This window comes from Silene latifolia, chromosome 10 (genome assembly GCF_048544455.1).
Source record: "Silene latifolia isolate original U9 population chromosome 10, ASM4854445v1, whole genome shotgun sequence".
Taxonomy (NCBI): Eukaryota; Viridiplantae; Streptophyta; class Magnoliopsida; order Caryophyllales; family Caryophyllaceae; genus Silene; species Silene latifolia.
In genome coordinates, this window is record NC_133535.1 from 152,303,029 (window position 1) to 152,322,609 (window position 19,581).

At 33.4% G+C, this 19,581-nt stretch overlaps 1 protein-coding gene across 1 annotated transcript; it reads left to right on the top strand.

Moving 5' to 3' along the window:
* Nucleotides 1-6,438: 6,438 nt before the first annotated feature.
* On the top strand, nt 6,439-11,707 carry LOC141606403 (uncharacterized). Its single transcript, XM_074425520.1, has 8 exons — nt 6,439-6,793; nt 7,485-8,586; nt 8,780-8,870; nt 9,156-9,313; nt 9,407-9,458; nt 9,679-9,758; nt 10,112-10,772; nt 11,345-11,707. The coding sequence occupies exons 2-7, from the start codon at nt 7,576-7,578 to the stop codon at nt 10,721-10,723; spliced, it is 2,004 nt and encodes a 667-aa protein (XP_074281621.1). The 5' UTR covers nt 6,439-6,793; nt 7,485-7,575; the 3' UTR covers nt 10,724-10,772; nt 11,345-11,707.
* Nucleotides 11,708-19,581: the final 7,874 nt, after the last annotated feature.

Here is a 19,581-nt window from a genome sequence, read left to right on the forward strand (position 1 = left end):
GTAATACATCAGATGTATAATCCACTTATATATCATTCACAAATTACATTTTTTTTTTATCAATGTTTACTTATATAGGTCTAAAATAAATTAGTCTCATAAAAAGTCAACTTGTTTAATTTCTAAAATAAGGAGGGTGGTATTCATAAATTCGGTTCAAACCCTGTTAGCATCATATTTTTCTTCCTGGCTCTTTTTTGCAAAAAAAAAAATAAAAAAAATTAAATAGTTGTAAATAATTATTACGATTAGGTTAATATTATATTGGCAATAATGTTCCACCCAAATATATATGATGGGAATTTGTTTTCGATTGTCGGCATCATAATTATAAATCGCTTTATAGTTACCCAAAATTTCCAACATGTTAGATCATTTTTTTTTTTGGGTCTAAATCATCCGGTAATCCGAATTACATTGGGCCGACTAATCCGGATTTTGGAGCGTGTCTAAGGATTGCGGTATTTAAACCCCTCCCAATCGCAGTTGTGGGGGTTCGATCCGCAGACCTCCCTACCAAGCGCAGCCCCATGCTATCACTGCGCCAACCAACGATTAATAACATGTTAGATCATTAGTAAGTACAATAGTTTTTCCTAAAAAAATACAATAGTTATTACAGTTTTCACTTGATTACTCTTAAAAAAAGGTGTTCTATTTAGGCATCAATCAAGGGGCCAATTAATTAGAGGAAGGATAAGGGCAACTCATTATGCCTCTCTAATTAATCAATAATTCTTGCTTGTGACGGACACTATCCGTCACAAGCTGAAGACGAATAATATTCCTCTCACAATAAGGCAAGTGGGAGGGCAAGTGGAAGGGAAATTGAGCACTCTATGGATAGTGTCACTTGCATATTGTGAGAGGGGCAGTATCCGTCTTCAGCTTGTGACAGATAGTACCCGTCTTTGATGAGAATTTGTTTTAATTAATTATCACATTACGAAATGTATTTGTTACAAGTTTATTATTAAATTAAAATACTAGAAGTAAGAATAGTGTGATTTTTTTTTTCCAACATTTGAATATTGAAATCAACTCAATAACCAAACACGAGGAACACGAAACGAGCGGAACATAGAATTATATAAATAAAAATGGTTAAATTTGAAGATTTGTTAACGATGATGACAATAAGAATAACGATAATAATACTCCGTAATAATTTGTTTTTAAAATCGTGGGTATTTGTTTATGCTCAAAATATACTAATTAATATAGTTACATGTATTTGATGTATTTGTTTAAAATACTTACATGTGATACTTGATCCATCTTAAAGTTAAAACGATTATACCCGTCTTAAATAAAAATCCGTGAAATTAAATCCAAAATATAGTTCACATGAATACACAAAAATATTGTGCGAAACACGAGATAAACTTATAGACTGGCCTAGTAATAATGTAGGAACCAACATTCACACATTCTAATTAGTTAGAGTTGAAAGAGACTGCAACTAAATTCAATTCCTTTTCGAAGAACACAATTATAATGTTACCTTTTTACATAAAAAGCAAAGGTTCTTAATTTGTATTGGTTGTGATTTATGAGAAAGAAGGAACCTACTTAGTAGGCTAATCCCTCTAATTGGAGACATGTAAGTGTAAATCACAAGACTTGAAAATGTAACTACAACTTATGATTATTATTATCAATTTATTATCATATAAAGTGCTCAAACAAGTAACTTAGCACACGACCTACCTAATTAAAGTTGGATTGCCATGCAAAATGCAAACAAAGTCACCAATTACTTTTTCAATTTGTCATTATTTGTTGGGTGATAGTGAAGACATTAACATTGTAGGCACTCTTAAATTGACTTATTAGTAGACTTATTAAAGTTACTAGTTTTGTTAATATATGTTTTAGGACTTTAAAATAAACACAAATGATATACTAAGGCCTTTTTATGTCGGCGTAGCTGAACTTGACTGTACTTTATCGAATGAGGTTGAGCTGAATTGAATAGAGTTGAAGTAAGACTTAATTTGAGTAGATCTGAGCTGAAAGCCTGAAATGAATGGAGTTGAGCTAATTTGAACTGGATCGAATCGAATAAAGCTGAAATGAACAAAATTGAGCTAAGCTGAAATTAAGTAAAAAAAGAACGTAGTCTAAGTCAGTTTTATAGTGTGAGACAATTCTTTTACTAATTAGAGTTGATACTTGTGAAGTTGTACATATATCTTTTCAAAAATATTAGCAATAACGAAACTACTTGAATAAAGAGCTTGTGAGGCGAACACATTAATATTCGAGTTTTATTCTCTAGTGTCAAATCAATCACGAGTGATGAGTTATAATAATATCATAAGTAGATGAAGTCGAACCTGGACTTATTATCCATGATATCAACATCTTAACCGTTAAGTTAAAATATAACAGAATATTCGATAAATTTCGAGTTTTGTATAGTGGTTGTTTTCAATTTCAATTTATTTTACAAGTCTTAAAATATTACCCCATGTAATAGGTAAAAACTCTAATTTAAGAATTTACATTCATTTGTTTTGAATGGGTATCATAATTCATAGTATGAATGTCATATAATTCCGATAGTTAAGATACAAATTGGACAGAAAATGCTGGCTGGTACCCTACACCGAAAGAGTATATATCATCTGAAAATCGTACGAAAAAATTCTCTAATTTACAAGAATAACATGCAATATTCTTCCCAACAACAAACCAATTAATAATGAGCACATGACCACAACTAAATCCCATTATTTACAAAATTCTTCAAATAATTATTTAGAAATGTATGGCACCTTTAATTTGAATGTTTACGTTTGTTAAGAAAATGAGCTGGAATAATCATAGTTGATTAGTGACCCTAAATCATTTCCATCTGTTACATCAATTAGTTATATTCCATAATTGTATTCTACTATTGAAGGTGTGTGTGACGACATGGTTCACCTACGATTTTGTTTCATACTCGAAATTAGTATGTTCTTGTAAAAATAGGTGGCCATCTATTGATTAGTTAATGCCGATATCAAACACGGAGTAGTTTAGTTGGTAAAGTCGTGAGAATTAGAATTCATGAACTAAATTCAAACATTTTCAGGTTTAAAATCGCATTTATGAGTCCTTTACAAAAAAAAAAGATATATTGAATAGTTAAGTAAAGATATACTCCCTCCGTACCACACAAATGGTAACGTGGTAAAACATAAGGTTTTTAAGAAAAGAGGGTGAATAGGGAAGAAAATAGGTGTGGTATGTAATTGTGGGTTTAATTGTGAGTTGGTAGGTGGGGTATGTAGTGACATTTTATGTAAATATCAAATGAGTATAAGGATAATTTGGTAATGTTGTTGGCCAAATAAAGAATGTTACCATTGGTGTGGTACGACCGTATTAGGTAAGTGTTACCATTGATCTAGTACGGAAGGAGTACTATATAAACTCAATTGAATGGGTTAATCAAGTCGTTAATTCTTTTCTTAATTTTTTTTCAAAGAAACACGGTTTTGAAATACCGTTATCTCTCTTATGATGACATTTTTTTTATCTTATAAATGTCATCTTAATTTTTTTTTTTTAAGTTTAGTATAATACTTAGCAAACTTTACTCAAAATGTACTTTAATATGCTATCAAGTATCAATAATGAAAAAGGCAGTATAAAATAACATTTTATTATACTTAGATTCTACATATATAGTTATATATGTCTGAATTCTAATAATGATTGTCAATTCTTCTTATAGTATCTTACTGCATAAGATATACGATTACCTGATAGTCTGATACATCCGATATACTAATTTTTTTTTTTTTTTATCAATGACATGCTTATGGTGACCGATTTTTTTTTTTTGTAAAAGTAAAATAAAGACCATTTACTTCGGAATGAAGTGAATTTGAATAAAGTTTTCTTTACAAAATTTATATTTTGAGTAAGGTTCATGTCATTTTCGAGGGGATGTATATAGTACTAACTACTAAATGATTTTTTTGCGTAAATAGAGTAATAAAATAGCCATACATTTGTAGGGTGGTATCCCAAGATAAATGGGTCATAGGGGTCACAAGATAGGTGGATAATACTAATTGAATAATTTCTGTAAAGAGAGTATTTTGGTAGAGCTGAAAATCAGCAAGAAGTGTTGACCATATAGGTTAGACCGTCCAAGTATAGCAAATTTCAAAGTCCTAATTGTTTAGCCGACGACTTTCAAAATTAAATTATTATAAATACTTTACCTTATCGACTCGCATGTCTCATGGGAGTCTTCGCACTATAATTTAGGAGTAACTTAATTTTATATAGAATCTCGAAATTTGTTGCACTAAATTTAAAATAGTCAAATGGGTTTAATCTACTAACGTCAGGGATGATTTTAATCATGATACATGCTAGAGTTACAGTTTTTACTTGAGGTTGGATTCATAGCATAGTATTACATGGAGTAGTATGTAATGCATAAATATGATAAATTTATATAGGGAAGTCAATTACTCGTAGTTATTTGTTTGTAATTACCACGATTAGATTTCGGGAGGAGAAATTTATAAATCACACTTCTGTATTCGCTAGTTACTCTAACGACAAAATTCACCATCGCTTTGATAAAAAAACGTTGTGAAAGTAAGTAACTTTGTAAAAAAATGGAAAACTTTTCCTAGAGAAAAATGATTACGCATCGGATGTATTACCTCATACTCTTCTAGTTTTTGACTCTATATGTAGTTATAAGTGCTATAATAATTTTTTAATGGCAAAATTCAAAATTAGTTTAATTTATAAGTATAATTTTTGAGCAATGTTGTATTTTTTTTGTTTAATATTTAAATGAACGAGCTCAAAAACTTTATATTAAAAAATCATATTTTTTAAAATAAAACTCAAAAATTTATCATGAAACTCAGAAAGTACAAAATCAGATGCAGTATCTCTGATGTATAATTTATGAACTGTTTTTCATATTCTCATTTAGTTGAGTACGTAGATACTGTTAAATAAATGACAAATTATTTTTATTATGACGTACTAGTATGTTAATACGGAGTACTACATATTCGTAGATCTACTCATGAATTTGTCAATTTTAGAGGTTGATAAATGACCCATTTTACCAATTTTAGAGGTTGATAAATTACCCATTTTATCAGAATTTATTAAACATGAGAAAATCATTTTTTTAAAAAAATATAAAAGACACGAGTCACCAACAACACTATTAAACTTTTTAAAAAATTATTTTGAAAAATAAAGTTTGTTATTTTACACATAACAAAATTATCTACCAGTCTAAACTATTAATTACCAAATTTCCTAACAATTCTGCTAGATATGTCATTTATTATCGTTTTTTTTTTTAAAAAAAATGTCATATCAATAGTCAATCTGATTTTTTATTAACTATAAGCACGACTCACTAACTCAGCCTGTTTCAAATTCACATGTCACATTTCCAAATAATTACAACCTTCGTCATTGAGTATCATTTTCATTGATTTTCATCAATTATTTGATTTGCAATTTAAAACTTATCATGCCATCCATCAATGAACAACTATACCCCAAGATTTGAAAATTTAAAAAAAAAGTGTAAACATTAATATTTCACATTGTCATTTAGTTGAGTACGTAGATACTCTTAAATAAATGACAAATTATTTTTATTATGACATACTAGTATGTTCATAGTTAATACTACATATTTGTAGATTTACTCATGAATTTGTCAATTTTAGAGGTTGATAAATTACCCATTTTATCAGAATTTACCAACTTATTGTTTCACTCCGATCAAACATGAGAAAATCATTTAAAAAAAAATGTAAAAGACACGAGTCAACAACAATACTATTACACTTTTTAAAAAATTGTTTTAAATAATAGTTATTTTGTTATTTTACACCTAACAAAATTATCTACCATTTTAAATTATTGATTACCAAATTTCCTTACAATTCTGCTAGATATGTCATTTATTATCTTTTTAAAAACGTCATATTAAATCAATCTGATTTTTTATTAACTATAAGCACGACTCACTAACTCAACCCGTTTCAAGTTCACATGTCACATTTCCAAATAAATACAACCTTCATCATTGAGTATCATTTTCATTGATTTTCATCAATTATTTGATTTGCAATTTAAAACTTATCATGCCATCCATCAATGAACAAATATACCCCCAAGATTTTAAAAATAAAAAAAAAGTGTAAACCTTCATATTTCCTAACAAATATAACTACATATATAATCAATAAAGATAATACTCCCCAAATCCATCCGGTTAAAACCTTCTTAACTTAATTCGCAATCTTCTTTTATCTACGTTTTTTTTTAATCAGATAACCATCTTATATTAAAACGGTGTTAAATAAAAATCGCTTCAAAATCCATAATCCATATTTTCTATTCCTACAAATCAACAACCCACCTCTCTTATTTCGCTTATTTCTTGGGTCCTCCATATTTTTATTTCATCTTTACAAACCCCAAACACCAAACCCCAAGGACCCATTTCTCTCCCCTTTCTCACTATACATTATTTATTCTCCAATTTTTAATTTTAAAATCAAATATTAAAAATAACAAAGGAAAGAATCAAACATATTTTTAAGTTGCTTCAAATAGTACTGATTATTGTTTTCCATTTTGGTGTAATAAAAGGATTTCATATAATTCTCTCAATTTTTATTTAATTTCATTTTTTTTTGTTTTGTACCCAAAATTGCAGCAATTTGTAAATTTTTTTGCTTAATTTCTTGGTGCAATTCATAGTACAAGACTTCAGATACTTCTTTTTCATACTCATGTGAGATTCTCTCTTATTTAATTTACATTTTGTTTGGTTATTTACTTAATTATGTAAAGTTTGGTTCTTTATCTTGTGTTTTTTGGGTGCAATTTAATTGGGATTTTAGTGAATTAGAGTAGTTAATTTGAATTTTGATTGTAATTTTTTTGGTTTAGTGGGGTTTTAATTTGATGGGTTTTTTTGGGTTTTGCTTAATTTTGGTGGACAAGTGAAAATGTAAATAATTTTTCGCATCGACAACATTACCCGAGTGTCTCAATGAATCCTGTAAATTGCGGGGTAAGGAGGGTCGGATGTGGTTTTCATAATTTTGGTAATTTGTAAAATGTTGAAGTGTGATGTAACTGATGTTGTCAATAAGTAATATAAACCATGTTCAATGGATATATGGATCGGGATCCATGTTATGATTTCTTGTGTTTTGTACTTAAAACTAGAATTGTTTTCTGTTTGTTTTTGTGGATTAGTATAATATTAGGGTCTTGGAATATGTGTTTATTTTGTTTATTAGTCCGTCCGTCCCAATTATTTGTTTACCTTTGATTAAAATATACCTCACAATGAATATAAAAGGTAAACAAATGGTTGAGACGGAAATAGTAGTATAAGAATACTATTTTTATATGTTTTTGCATTTGTTTATGTAATATTTGACTTACTGATGTTCCTTTGTTTGGAGGGAATTCAGGCATTTTGCACATTGTTAAGGATTATATAAAGTTGGTTGCTTGAGAAGGGGTTTGATACTTTGATGGGTTGAGACATTTTGTTCAAACAAAATGTTGGATTCATACAGTGATCTTAGTGAAAACAATTATTTTGATGCACTTGAGGAAATTGATGATGGGAATTGTGTGTCTTGTAGTAGTAGTAGTAGTAGTCAGTTTGATGTTTGGGTACACAATCCTGAAAGTGTCGAAACCCGTCGGAGTAAATTCTTTAAGTGGTTGGGGTTGGATGTAGATGAGATAACCGGTTATGATTCCGAAGAAAGTAGTGATTGTGATAGAGGGATTAAGAATGTTAGAAGTGAAGGTTTTCAACATGAGTTGTCAACAAGTATGTCTTCTTTGTCGAGTTTGTCGTGTGATGATTTGAGTGGTTCTCAGGGGGATTTTGCCCATGGAGTTGAGGATCGGATTGGAGGAGTTGAGGGTGATGTAGACGCTCAGCGGCCTCAGATGAACCCGAGTTCATCTTCATTTAGTGGGGAATTCTTGCCTGTTAAAAACACGGATAAGGATTGTTCCGTGGGGCCAACGAAGAAGGTGAAGAAATGGTGGCTCAGTAGATTACGGAGTTTTTCTTGTGTGACTGAAAACGGAGAGGAATCATGTGAGTATGATTCGACTTTCCAGGAAAGAATTCAGAGGGTAAAAGTTCATCAGTCTGGGAAGCATTCTAAGGATCTTTCCGCGCTTTACTCTGGTCAAACCATCCAAGCTCACAAAGGCACAATCTTGACGATGAAATTTAGTCCTGATGGACAATTTCTTGCTAGTGGTGGTGAAGATAGAATTGTGAGGGTTTGGCAAGTGATGGAGCTTGATAGATCAATTCAGAGAGATATTCCTAACATGGATCCGTCGTCTGTCTACTTCACGATGAATCAGTTCTCCGAATTGAAACCACTTAGTACCGAGAAAGAAAAAAACACCGGGTTGAGGAGAAACTCAGACTCTGCCTGTGTAGTCCTTCCTCCCAAGGTGTTCCGTCTGTCGGAGAAGCCAGTTCATGAGTTTGGAGGGCACACTAGTGAAATTTTGGATCTTTCATGGTCTAACAGTAATGTAAGTGAATGCTAATGTGTTACTTCGTACTTTCTTTCAAATTAGTCGTATGGATGGCGGTTTCATTTTAATATCTTGTGAATTTGTGAGAGAAGCTCATGTTAATATTATAATGAGGCCGCCTCGGCCTCATATTTCTGTGAATTCCCTTTGTCTTGAATTGGTGATTTGATACCTCACCTTTGCAATGCAGTGCCTATTGTCATCATCAGTAGACAAAACTGTTCGGTTGTGGCGAGTTGGGCACAACCATTGCCTCAAAGTATTTCCTCATAACAATTACGGTATGTTCCTGGTTTATTTTATACTCCCTCTGTCGCGGTCATTTGTTGTCCTTTTCCATATTTGGGTGTCTCGGCGAGTTGTTGTCCTTTCTATTTTAAGAATGACTTTGATCACACTCAATTTGTTCCACTTGTCATTTTGTAATTGGCCCCTTCCTCTTTCCTTGGTCTTTGTGCCAAAACCAAAGGACAACAATTGACCGGGACAGAGGGAGTAGTTAGTTTGCTTCATAAATCCTGCAAATTTATTCTCTTATCATATGTGTTCTATTGATTGTGATGCAGTGACATGTGTTGAGTTTAATCCGGTGGATGAAAATCACTTCATTAGTGGATCGATAGATGGGAAAGTTCGTGTTTGGGAAATCTCTCTTTGTAAAGTCGTATATTGGACTGAAATTAAAGATATTGTCACTGCGGTCTGCTATCGCCCTGATGGTCGGGTATGTCACAGTAATTTTAAGTAGTTATCTCAAATCGGGTATCATTTATTTAAAACAAAGTTCGAAAATAACGCCTTATTTTTTCTTCTTCAGGGAGGAATCATTGGCTCAAGATCAGGAAGTTGCCGGTTTTTCAGCATATCAGGTATATATTTCGGTGGTTTATTTAGTTCATTAAAATATTATTAATGAAACATCTTCTGCAAAAGGCAGACATTATTAGCAGGTAGAGTGAATTATCAAAAAATTATTAATTTAGGTGTCAGATCTTTTTATTTGTTGTTCTGTACTCCTGCAATCATCTGGCAGATGCATTATTCCTGAAATGTATTTGACAATTTTTAATTTTTTTAATTTTTTTTCAGATTATCAATTGCAGCTTCATGCTCAAATTTCGTTACACAACAAGAAAAAATCATCAGGGAAAAGGATAACCGGCTTCCAGGTAATCAGTCATACCCTGTCACCCGGAAGTATAGTATTAAATATCGTTTCAGTTGCGGTATTGGGTGTAGCGGTCGAATCTCGCTAAATGCGACATACAAAACCTTTATAACTCAGCCACGTATCAGTGTCGCTGCTGATAATTAAATCCATGCCCAGAACCATAGGGATTCATTTTTGCAACAAAGGAATTTATAAAAAAAAAGTAAATAATGTTTTATGAAATTCATATTTATGATTACATTAGCGGTTAGCAGGCTTTGCCAGCGCCCTCGTCCGCCACTGATTAGAATCTTAAGTTCATTATGTACTCAGCTGTTCTATGATTCTCATTTATAATTTCTTTCATTGCAGTTCTGCCCCCGAGATCCAAGCAAAGTGATGATTTCTTGTGCTGATTCACAATTTAGAATAGTCCAAGGAGTAGATGTGATCGGCAAATACAAAGCCAAGGGTGCTCGAAGTTCTGGAACTTTTAGTTCAGCCCAGTTCACATCTGATGGAAAACGTATAATCTCAGCTTCTGAAGATTCTAATGTTCACATATGGAAGTGTGCTGACCACGACTCCAGAGAATCGTCGCACGTTAAGAAGGTTAAGTCATCAGAGCGGTTTATTTCCAATGCTTCTATTGCCCTGCCTTGGCCAGGGCTTCAAAATGAGACCCGAGGTAACAAACATCAAAATGTTGCCTTTCGCCATGGACCATCTTTTTCCCCCATCAATTTCTCATGTGGGGAAGATTTATTTCAAGAGTCAAACTATCCTAAAGGGTCGGCATTATGGCCCGAGGAAAAGCTTCTTAATCCAAAGAAAACCTCTTCCATACACAAATCCGAATACAAATTCCTTAGAACATGTCAAAGCAAGTCGGACTCCCATGCCTGGGGTATGGTCATTGTGACTGCAGGTTGGGACGGAAAGATTAGATCATTCCTTAATTACGGTTTACCCGTACCCCATTGAAAGTAACCCTTCGGACGATCATGAGCCTTTAATATACAGTAAATCCAAGGTCAGTTGATTCTGACTGTTGTTTTCGGGATAATTCCGGCATCATCATGTGTTTATTTGGTTGATTCTTGGGAGGAATTTAGCATTGAGTGGTCCAGAAAGGAGCAAATCATGTGCTTGTATAGACCACTTTGAGATATACATATCCATGAGATAGGGACTCCTTTAACCCTTGGTGGGGGCACTGAGATTGTGGAACCTGGATTGATCTCTACCTCTTGTATTTGTGTGTCGAAGCCTCAAAGTCGATTTCTTGACTAAAGGTGATTGCTACCAATACCCTTTCGAGGGACGGATATTTTACTTCGACACTTCTCTTTGGCTGCAACTGCAATACTGCATGTTCATGTTCGACACTTTAGAATTATTACCGAAAAATGCCCTTATCCATAATTTCATCTCTGGGTCGGTCCTGGGTCGGTCTCGACACTTTGAGCCAAGATGGAGTAAATAGGTGGAGGACCCTTGACTTTTATGCTGTATTGGCTATTTGGCTGTACTTGAATGATTTTAATTCTCTTGTCCGCCATTTGAATGCTGGCCCATAATTTGCACAGTCGTATTCTGGTACAGCTGACAGCGTGGTGGGTCTGAAACGCGGCCAGGCTCAGCTGCCCGTTACTACTAAGTGGAGATCAACCCATGTTCCTGTTTGGTTGCAAGTCAACATCGGATTGAAGGAAATGAAGAAATACAGCACTGTTTTCTTGTTAGAAGGTATCAGTAGTACATATGTACCCTTGTGGGTCTAATTAATATCAGAAAATGTATCTTTATTAGTGTTAGTTTAGTATTCTAACTTAGGTAATAGATTAGCTGATTATTAATTTAGATTTCGGTTTCCCGGTGTTGCTAAATGTATAATTTCACATTTGCACCTATGTAAATGATTATGAAAAAAGCTCGTCGATGAAAATATATTGTTTCTTACTGTCATAATTCTTTTGAGAAATTTTTCTGCATCCAATGAAGTATATGGATGTAATAAATTATGCGACGGATGATTTTCCATCCTACTGAATTGAAATCCCAGTTATTTAAAAGTCGGGTGTTCATCAGTCCACAGCCAGATCCGACCGGTGGAACTCGGAAACCGGAGACCAGACTGGTTAGGTTAGGATCCGAACCAGACTGATCCGGAACCCTTAATTAAAAGTGAAAGCTAAAGAAATTATTTAATCTCTCTAAGGCGTATTTCAGCCAGATCCGACCGGTGGAACTCGGAAACCGGAGACCAGACTGGTTAGGTTGGGATCTGAACTAGACCGATCCGGAACCGTTAATTAAAAGTGAAAGTTAAAGAAATAATTTACTCAAAATTTCTCTAAGGTGTATTTTAAGTGACGGAACTACATTCTGACGTGACGTTATGACCACCCTTTTCGTAAACCTGTCAAGTTGTTTTTTGAAAGTAACATGAGCATCTTAATCATACAAATTGTTTTTAGTGATTTACCTGTAAACTGTAGAGATATAATTTTGGGACATATTTGATTACCAATTTCTAATCTGTCTCGTAGTTGAGTGAGACATTAGTGGACAGAATTAATGGTAATCAAAGGTACATAACAAAATGATTAGTTGAAATTAATGTGTGGTGTGACCTTCCACAAACATTTTGATATAAATTTGTGATGGGACAATTCATTTTACTTTCTCCATCACAATTTTTATTTTTCAATAATTTTTACCTAGTTGCCAAAACAATTAAAGGACAAAGAAAATTAAAAAAATTAAAAAATTAAAAAATATGTTATGTAAGACAATTTAGTTTGGTTATGATATTTATGTTTATTTATTATATGTACATTTATGATTAAATATTATTGTCACATTTTCTATAGAAATTAATTTTTATTTGTTGGTAGACTTTGGTTCATCATGTGCCACATGTGGCATGTTTAAGAAATATTCTTATATTCTACACCCATGTGTAGGATACTCTATACTCCCTCTCACTCCCCCCACTCCTCACTCATCCTCAACTTCCTCCTTTTTTTTTCTTTTTTTTTTTTAAAAAAAAAAACAAAAATTTAACTTCCAATTATAAGAAGTAGTCACCACTATCATATTCAATTTAAGTGTTTTGTGTTTGTAATAATGCATTCACGATATGACACTATCATATTCACTTTAATTTTAGTAAATATGACAATGTTGTATAATGAATATGCGCTTTATAGTGTGATATTCACAATATAACACTATTATATTCACTTTTAGTTTAGTGAATATGACAGTGTAGTTTGATGAATATGTATTATGTAGTGTGATATTCATCTCATGCCTCTATTATATTCACTTTTAGTTTAATGAATATGGTTTTATAGTTTAGTGAATATGACTCTATTTGTTCAAATATATTGAACAATGACGATCTTGAACGTTTTATTCCATATCAAAATCGCATAATACAAAATAATTTAAAGGAATAAAAATAATTATGTGATATGATATGAATATGTCAGTTACGTGATGTAAATATATGAGAAAAATTAAAATAAATAACAAAATATATCAAATATGAACTCTATTCATAGAGAAATAAAAATTATGAATAATGATATATTTTTTATAATTTTATAATTTATTAACTATTTATTATAAGAAAAGTTTAAAGGAGAGAGTACCATGCACCATACTTCTGGGTGCATGGTATAATTTACCATATTTCTAAGACCATCCCCAAGCAGAAGTTCGAGTTAATCGGGTCACCAATATTTTTCCTCATTATCACACCTTAATTATCTTGACCCACTTTTATCCTCCCAAAGCGGGCGGTCACGACCTGCAGCACCAACCCAATTATTTTTCACTTTTTAACCAATGAGAGAGTGCCACCTACCGGGTCATCATGCTCAACCAAATGTCACCTTCTCTTTATTTTGACGGTTGTCCTTTTTTTTTTTTTTTTTCAACCAATGGGAGTGTCTTGCCTAATGGTCACCAACAAGGTCACCAACTCAACTCAAGGTCACCAATTGACCCTGAGTAGTTGAAGGTCACCAAAATTAATCCCTTAATCCTAATTTAAGGTGTCATTAAGGTGACCCAACAAGGTCACGACCCAGTCGGTGACCTTGCTTGGGGATGGTCTAAGAGATAAAAGTTACTCCGAAATACCTGAATAATAAATGTGCTTTTAATAAGGTTTGTTATCTTACAAGATAGAGGATGTCACATTACATACACAATGTCAAATCAACCCAAAATTACCTTTTCAAAAGTAAGAAAAATTATGTAAAATCTATCTCAAAGCTTATTGATTGTGACGGGTACATTTCGTCACAAGCTGAAGACGGGGTAAATATAACCCATTTAAGACGAAAATGTAAACATTTTACCTAAAAAGTTACCGGAACAATTTCCTAAGCTATAATAATTTGTCATTAAAATGGTCACATTTGATCCGTCTTCAGCTTCTGACGAAAAGTGTCCATCTTAGAAAAAGTTACATCAATAGACCCCTCGCAAAAAGTTACATCAATTAAAGGTACGCATATTTGTTTTAGAAATGATTTATTTGTTCATTTGTATACAAATGTTTACTCCGAATAATATTACATGTAAATTACTTTGTATAATATTCAACATATCGACGAATGTCACTCGGGTTTAATTTAAGTATCAATAACTTCATTCTTTTTTTGTTGTTACAATATATTCCGTAGTTAATTTTTTCGCGCGTTTTTTAAAATTCTAATTTTTTTTTTTACATCGCGATCAAGCTAGTAGCTACCAACCATCCGACACCAACTAAATGTTAGCAAGTACGAGAATATTAAATATATATACTGTAGGTTTTTCCATGCATTATATTTTGATTAATATCAGAGGTTGTTCCACGTCTTTTGGAAACTTATCGAAGGTTAAAGATCAATTTGATAAAGACTTTGATAGAAACTTTTACTGTAATTCTACATGAAACATGATATAGACGATTTAACAGTAAGAGCTTGATTGCTTGAGACTAGAGAACACTTGTAACTCCCTACAATTTAGATGAGTCACAAAATGATACGAGTACTAGAACACTTCACGTCGATTGCTCGCGGAGAGAAAGGTACCACAATGCAGGCAAATTTTTGTTTCAGACGGACATATGTGACCATTTTATAATTATATAAAATCATAATGGTACATGCAGTGTTACAGCTTATAGTAACTTGTGTATTAAGTATGATTTTTATATTTTTAATTGGTATTATTAGGACCGTCTTCTGAATTTGAGAGAGACTATTCGAAAAGTTAGTTTGAGGTTTCACAGCCAGCTCGATCTTTGATTTAGGAAATACTCTAACAAGGACAATTATGTTTTTTTATATTTCTACTGTCAAAGTGTTATACAAAACGATTTAATATATGAGTTAATTCAGATGGTTAAAAGTATACTTCACCTCAACCATTTGTTTATTTTTTTTCTCATTCATTATGTGTAATATTTTAATTAATACTGTAATAAATAAATAATTGAAACAGAGGAAAATGTATTTTTTATTCAATTCAAAAAGTTGAGTTGATGGTGTATACAAAACCGTCTTGTTTTCCTTGAAGAAAGAAGAATTAAGAAGATAACCATCTCGCATACGAGTTTATAACTTACACAAAAACTTTAGAGAGACGGTTCATTTCCGTTCAATAATTTCTTTGCTTTTTTTTTTATGAGGACTATTTTAATAAATGTAAAGAAGCTATTAAATGAAAAATGAGCATGATTATCAAATGCAAAGAAGGTAATCAATCAACTAAATCGGCCCAAAAGAAATACATCAAATGAAAGAAACAAATAATAGCAACTTCTCAGCCCATTAAGAGTGTTCAAGGGAAAGTGCTAATGAACTGTCAAATATTTTCTTACGGTCTTAAGCGAGCAAGGATACTCTCCATTTTCTTATCTCCATTTCTTATCTATTTTCTCTCACGATTCTATATTATATTATTATTAGTCATTTATTTTTTTAAACACTTGCACCGTTAGATCGTTCTAAAATATAATCTGGACCGTTAAAAAGAAATGGAGAGAAGAAGAAAGGGAGAGGATTTCAATTGGTGTTAAGCTATGTCAAAACACAAAAACTCCAGAGAGACGGTCTCTCAATAGCGTTATTAAGAGACCTCTCATATGATGGGATGAGGGAACCACTGAATTGATCCAGTGAATTTCTTTTTTCCCTATTATATCTTCCACTAAATTAGTGAGAGGCGGTCTCTCATGAGACTTACCGCAAAATGCCCAATGTAAAACTTGAATATGATAGTCATAATTGGGAGCTACTTTTCGTCGTAGACACAATAACTTTGAATCGTCTATAAATTATATGGGTTTTTCTAAAATGTGCCCTTAGGGCACATGATAAGTTTGCCTAAGGGCACATTTTAGAAAAACCTAAATTATATTAATGGACAAGTTTGCCTTCCAATAAATTTCACTAAACATTTCTCTAATCTGTCCCTTCTATCTAGTGAAGTTCAAAATTAATCAAATAAAAGTAACAAAATTCATCGAATTACTCAAAACAAAATTAATCAAACTAACGAACCAAATAATCGACTTGAGACAGGCCTGATGTAGATGATAACACAACTAACCATAGATTTAGAAACAGATAGAATCGAAGATGAAGGGAAGACTCCCACGATTTAAATCGACGAAACACCCTATAAAAAAACCCACCAAATCCGAATCCGGATACTTGACCACCTTTATAAAACTCAAGTGATTTTCTGTAATATCAGAATTGGTTGACGATCTAGTTGACCAAACAAGGCAAAAGTAATCGTCCCATAGATGATTCAAACAAACCGCATTATAAATATGTTTCAAGCTTGATAATACCCGAGAATGTGCCACATAAAGAGAAGGCGCGTGCTAAATAACGATTATCACAATTAGGAGGAGCGAGTCGCTTAGAATCGGAATGGGGCGGGTTTAAGCTGTAAGACCAAAACTCAAGGGGTTCGCCTAACTCGCTTAAGATGTAGTAAATGATTTTGCCAACACGACAGACAGACGGAGGAGAATGGGGTTAGCGGACTGTTTATTAAAAGATCAGGAGGATAGATTGAAGTGATGTCGCGGAATTTGGTCGAGTTAGGGTTACTGTGATCATGGCGAGTGTATAAATTGATATTGACTTGTTCGAAGAATTCAACTTCTTTTGAGGGTATAGTAAGTAAGTGAAACTTAAGACTGTTTGATTCAGAGGTTCGGTAAATGAACCGGAATGATTCAGGCGAGCCGGTCCTCCCTTCTCAGTACTTCGAATCCTCGACGACATATTCGTTTGTGATTTTAATTCTGCTATTCAATTGAGATTATAAGTTATAACACAACCTGAAGAGTTAAGAACGATAAACACCTAAGAGGGGGAGGGGGTGAATTAGGTGTACCTTTTAAAAATTTTCTCCTTTACTTGGTTAATGACTAACACAAGTAGGATCTATTAATACGAGTTTGAGAAACTTAATGAGTTGTAAGTTTACAAACGATAAAGAGTCTATGCAACAAGATGAGAGATCGTTGCGGACCGAGAGTGAGATCAACGTGTAAAAGAGAAGTGATACTAGAGCACGAAAGTAAATAGACGAACAAGACAAAGTGTTTAAAAATTGGTTCAACTCCTACTCCGGAGCCTACGTCCAACCGTTATTTTATTGCTTGTTTAGAAATTTACTCAAACTTAACTAAACCATTACAATGAAATAACTCGCCAACCTACTCCGGTTGCAATGCTTAAAGCTACTCCGCTTCAAGACTTTCTATTTGCTCGAGGCTACTCCGCTTCAAGACTTAAGGTTCTATCTCAACGGTTTTGAGTCGAATCTCGGTGGTTCACTTAAGAACATGGAGATTACAATTAAGACCTAAACACGAGAATCATTGAACATATTCGTTTATGCAACGATTTAAGCGAATCGGTACCTTGGAGATTATTACGGCTTTGAAAAAATGTTTGAAGACTTTTGAAAAACAAAAAACAGATTTTGCAAATGATTGAAGAACAAAGCCTTTAATGCTGAAAAGTTTTGCAAAGTGTTTACAGTTAAAAGCTCTTTCCAAGTCTTGCCATAAATGAAAACATGAGTTGGCTATTTATAGAAGAAGGTAGTATGTAGGAGTTACTACTTTAATCTAACACCCATAAGCTTGCAGCGTGTGTTTTCATCTTAGGAATATGCAGAGCAAACATTCTTTGAGAGACTCAAGGTGGTTGCATTTCTTTTAAGGTAAAAGGGGTGTTCCCCATAAAGTAAAGAAAACATTAGTCTTGTTTTTAGCATGAAGAAATCAACTTGCACACATGGGATTGGCTATTGTGCAAACATATTCCTTTTGTTCTTCAGTTTAAAATAGTGTTTGTTTTAACCATAGAAAAGCTTTTTAAAGAGTTTCAAACACTTGTTAATTTTCCCGAAAATTCTCCATACGTTGGTACTGAAAACCATGGTGCAACAGTCTCATGAACTGTTGCATGGTTTTGCCATAACTTATGCATAAAAGAAATATGTTGAACTACCTCGTTTACAACATTTCTTCTAGACTATGGGCATGCTTGACTTGTCCTTTATCTTGATCATCTTGAACTTCTTTAAGCAATCACGGGATGCTTCAATTTGCTAAAACTTACTAAGAGATAAACAATTAAATCATAATGAAACTTGGCATCATCAACCAAGTGTTCTAACAAATTCCCCCTTTGATGATGGCAAGTTTTAAATATGTGAAGTTCCCCCTAAGCCCATGGTGGGTCGGTCTTTGAGCCAAATAGAAAGAGCATCATTTAAACATGATCAAGGTGAGTGGGGGTCAACATGCTTGGCCTAAGTAGAACGTTCAATCATTATAGCTAAGATAAATTTACGGTGAACGTTAGCCGAAGAGTTGTTAGTTAACACATAAACACATAATTTAACTACTTCCCCCTCTTGACATCATCAAGAGAGAGACGATAACGTGTTCAAGTAGTACAAAATTAAACCAACAACAAGTGTGCGAAATAAGAGAAAAGAAACAGTCCAGTTTGCATAAGAATTAAGAACAGAGAGTCAAAAGGATAGGAAGGCAATGGTAGGTAAGGTCGCCTCATTCATCATCGGACACATGACTACCAAGAGCTTGCACACGCTCAATAAGATCTTCATTCGGGTTTTGAGCTCAAAGAACATCTTCCTTAAGACTCTCATTGTCCACCACCAATTTGGACACCATGTTCATAAGTTTATCTAACTTACCGAGAACAACACCCATTTCACCAGTTGAGCTAACTGTTGCACCAATTTTACCTCTGCCCGAGAACTTGCGGGTTAACTTACCATTGTTGATTGCCAAAGTCATTTGAGAAAGCAAACCCATGGTCATGTCATCACTGAGTTTTTCAATACCGGGGCTACCTTTCATGACTATCTTCATTTTCATGAAGACAATGGACAACCACATACCGTATGGTATCACGGTTTTCTTGTCAAATTTCCCTTTTTGGAGGTCGGGGGCAATCTCATTGATACGGTGAAAGATTAGTTGGGGTAGGTTGATGGGACGATGTTTGATAATGTGGTGAATAAGGAGCATTTCAAGGAGAGAGCATCGTCCCCTACTGTTATTACTTGGTAAGATGGCTCGGTGAACAAGGTTAAAGGTGAAACGGTGAGGGGCTTGAAGTTCATAGGCGTATATGTTGGTGGTGCCACTGCCATTGTCGGGTCGAAAGGTTCTCATAACCTCACTAGCCATGGTTTCATCAATATCACCCCAGGTGGTCTTAGGAAAAGTGATAAGACCCTCGGCTTTAACCTCAAGGTAGGAGGCAAGT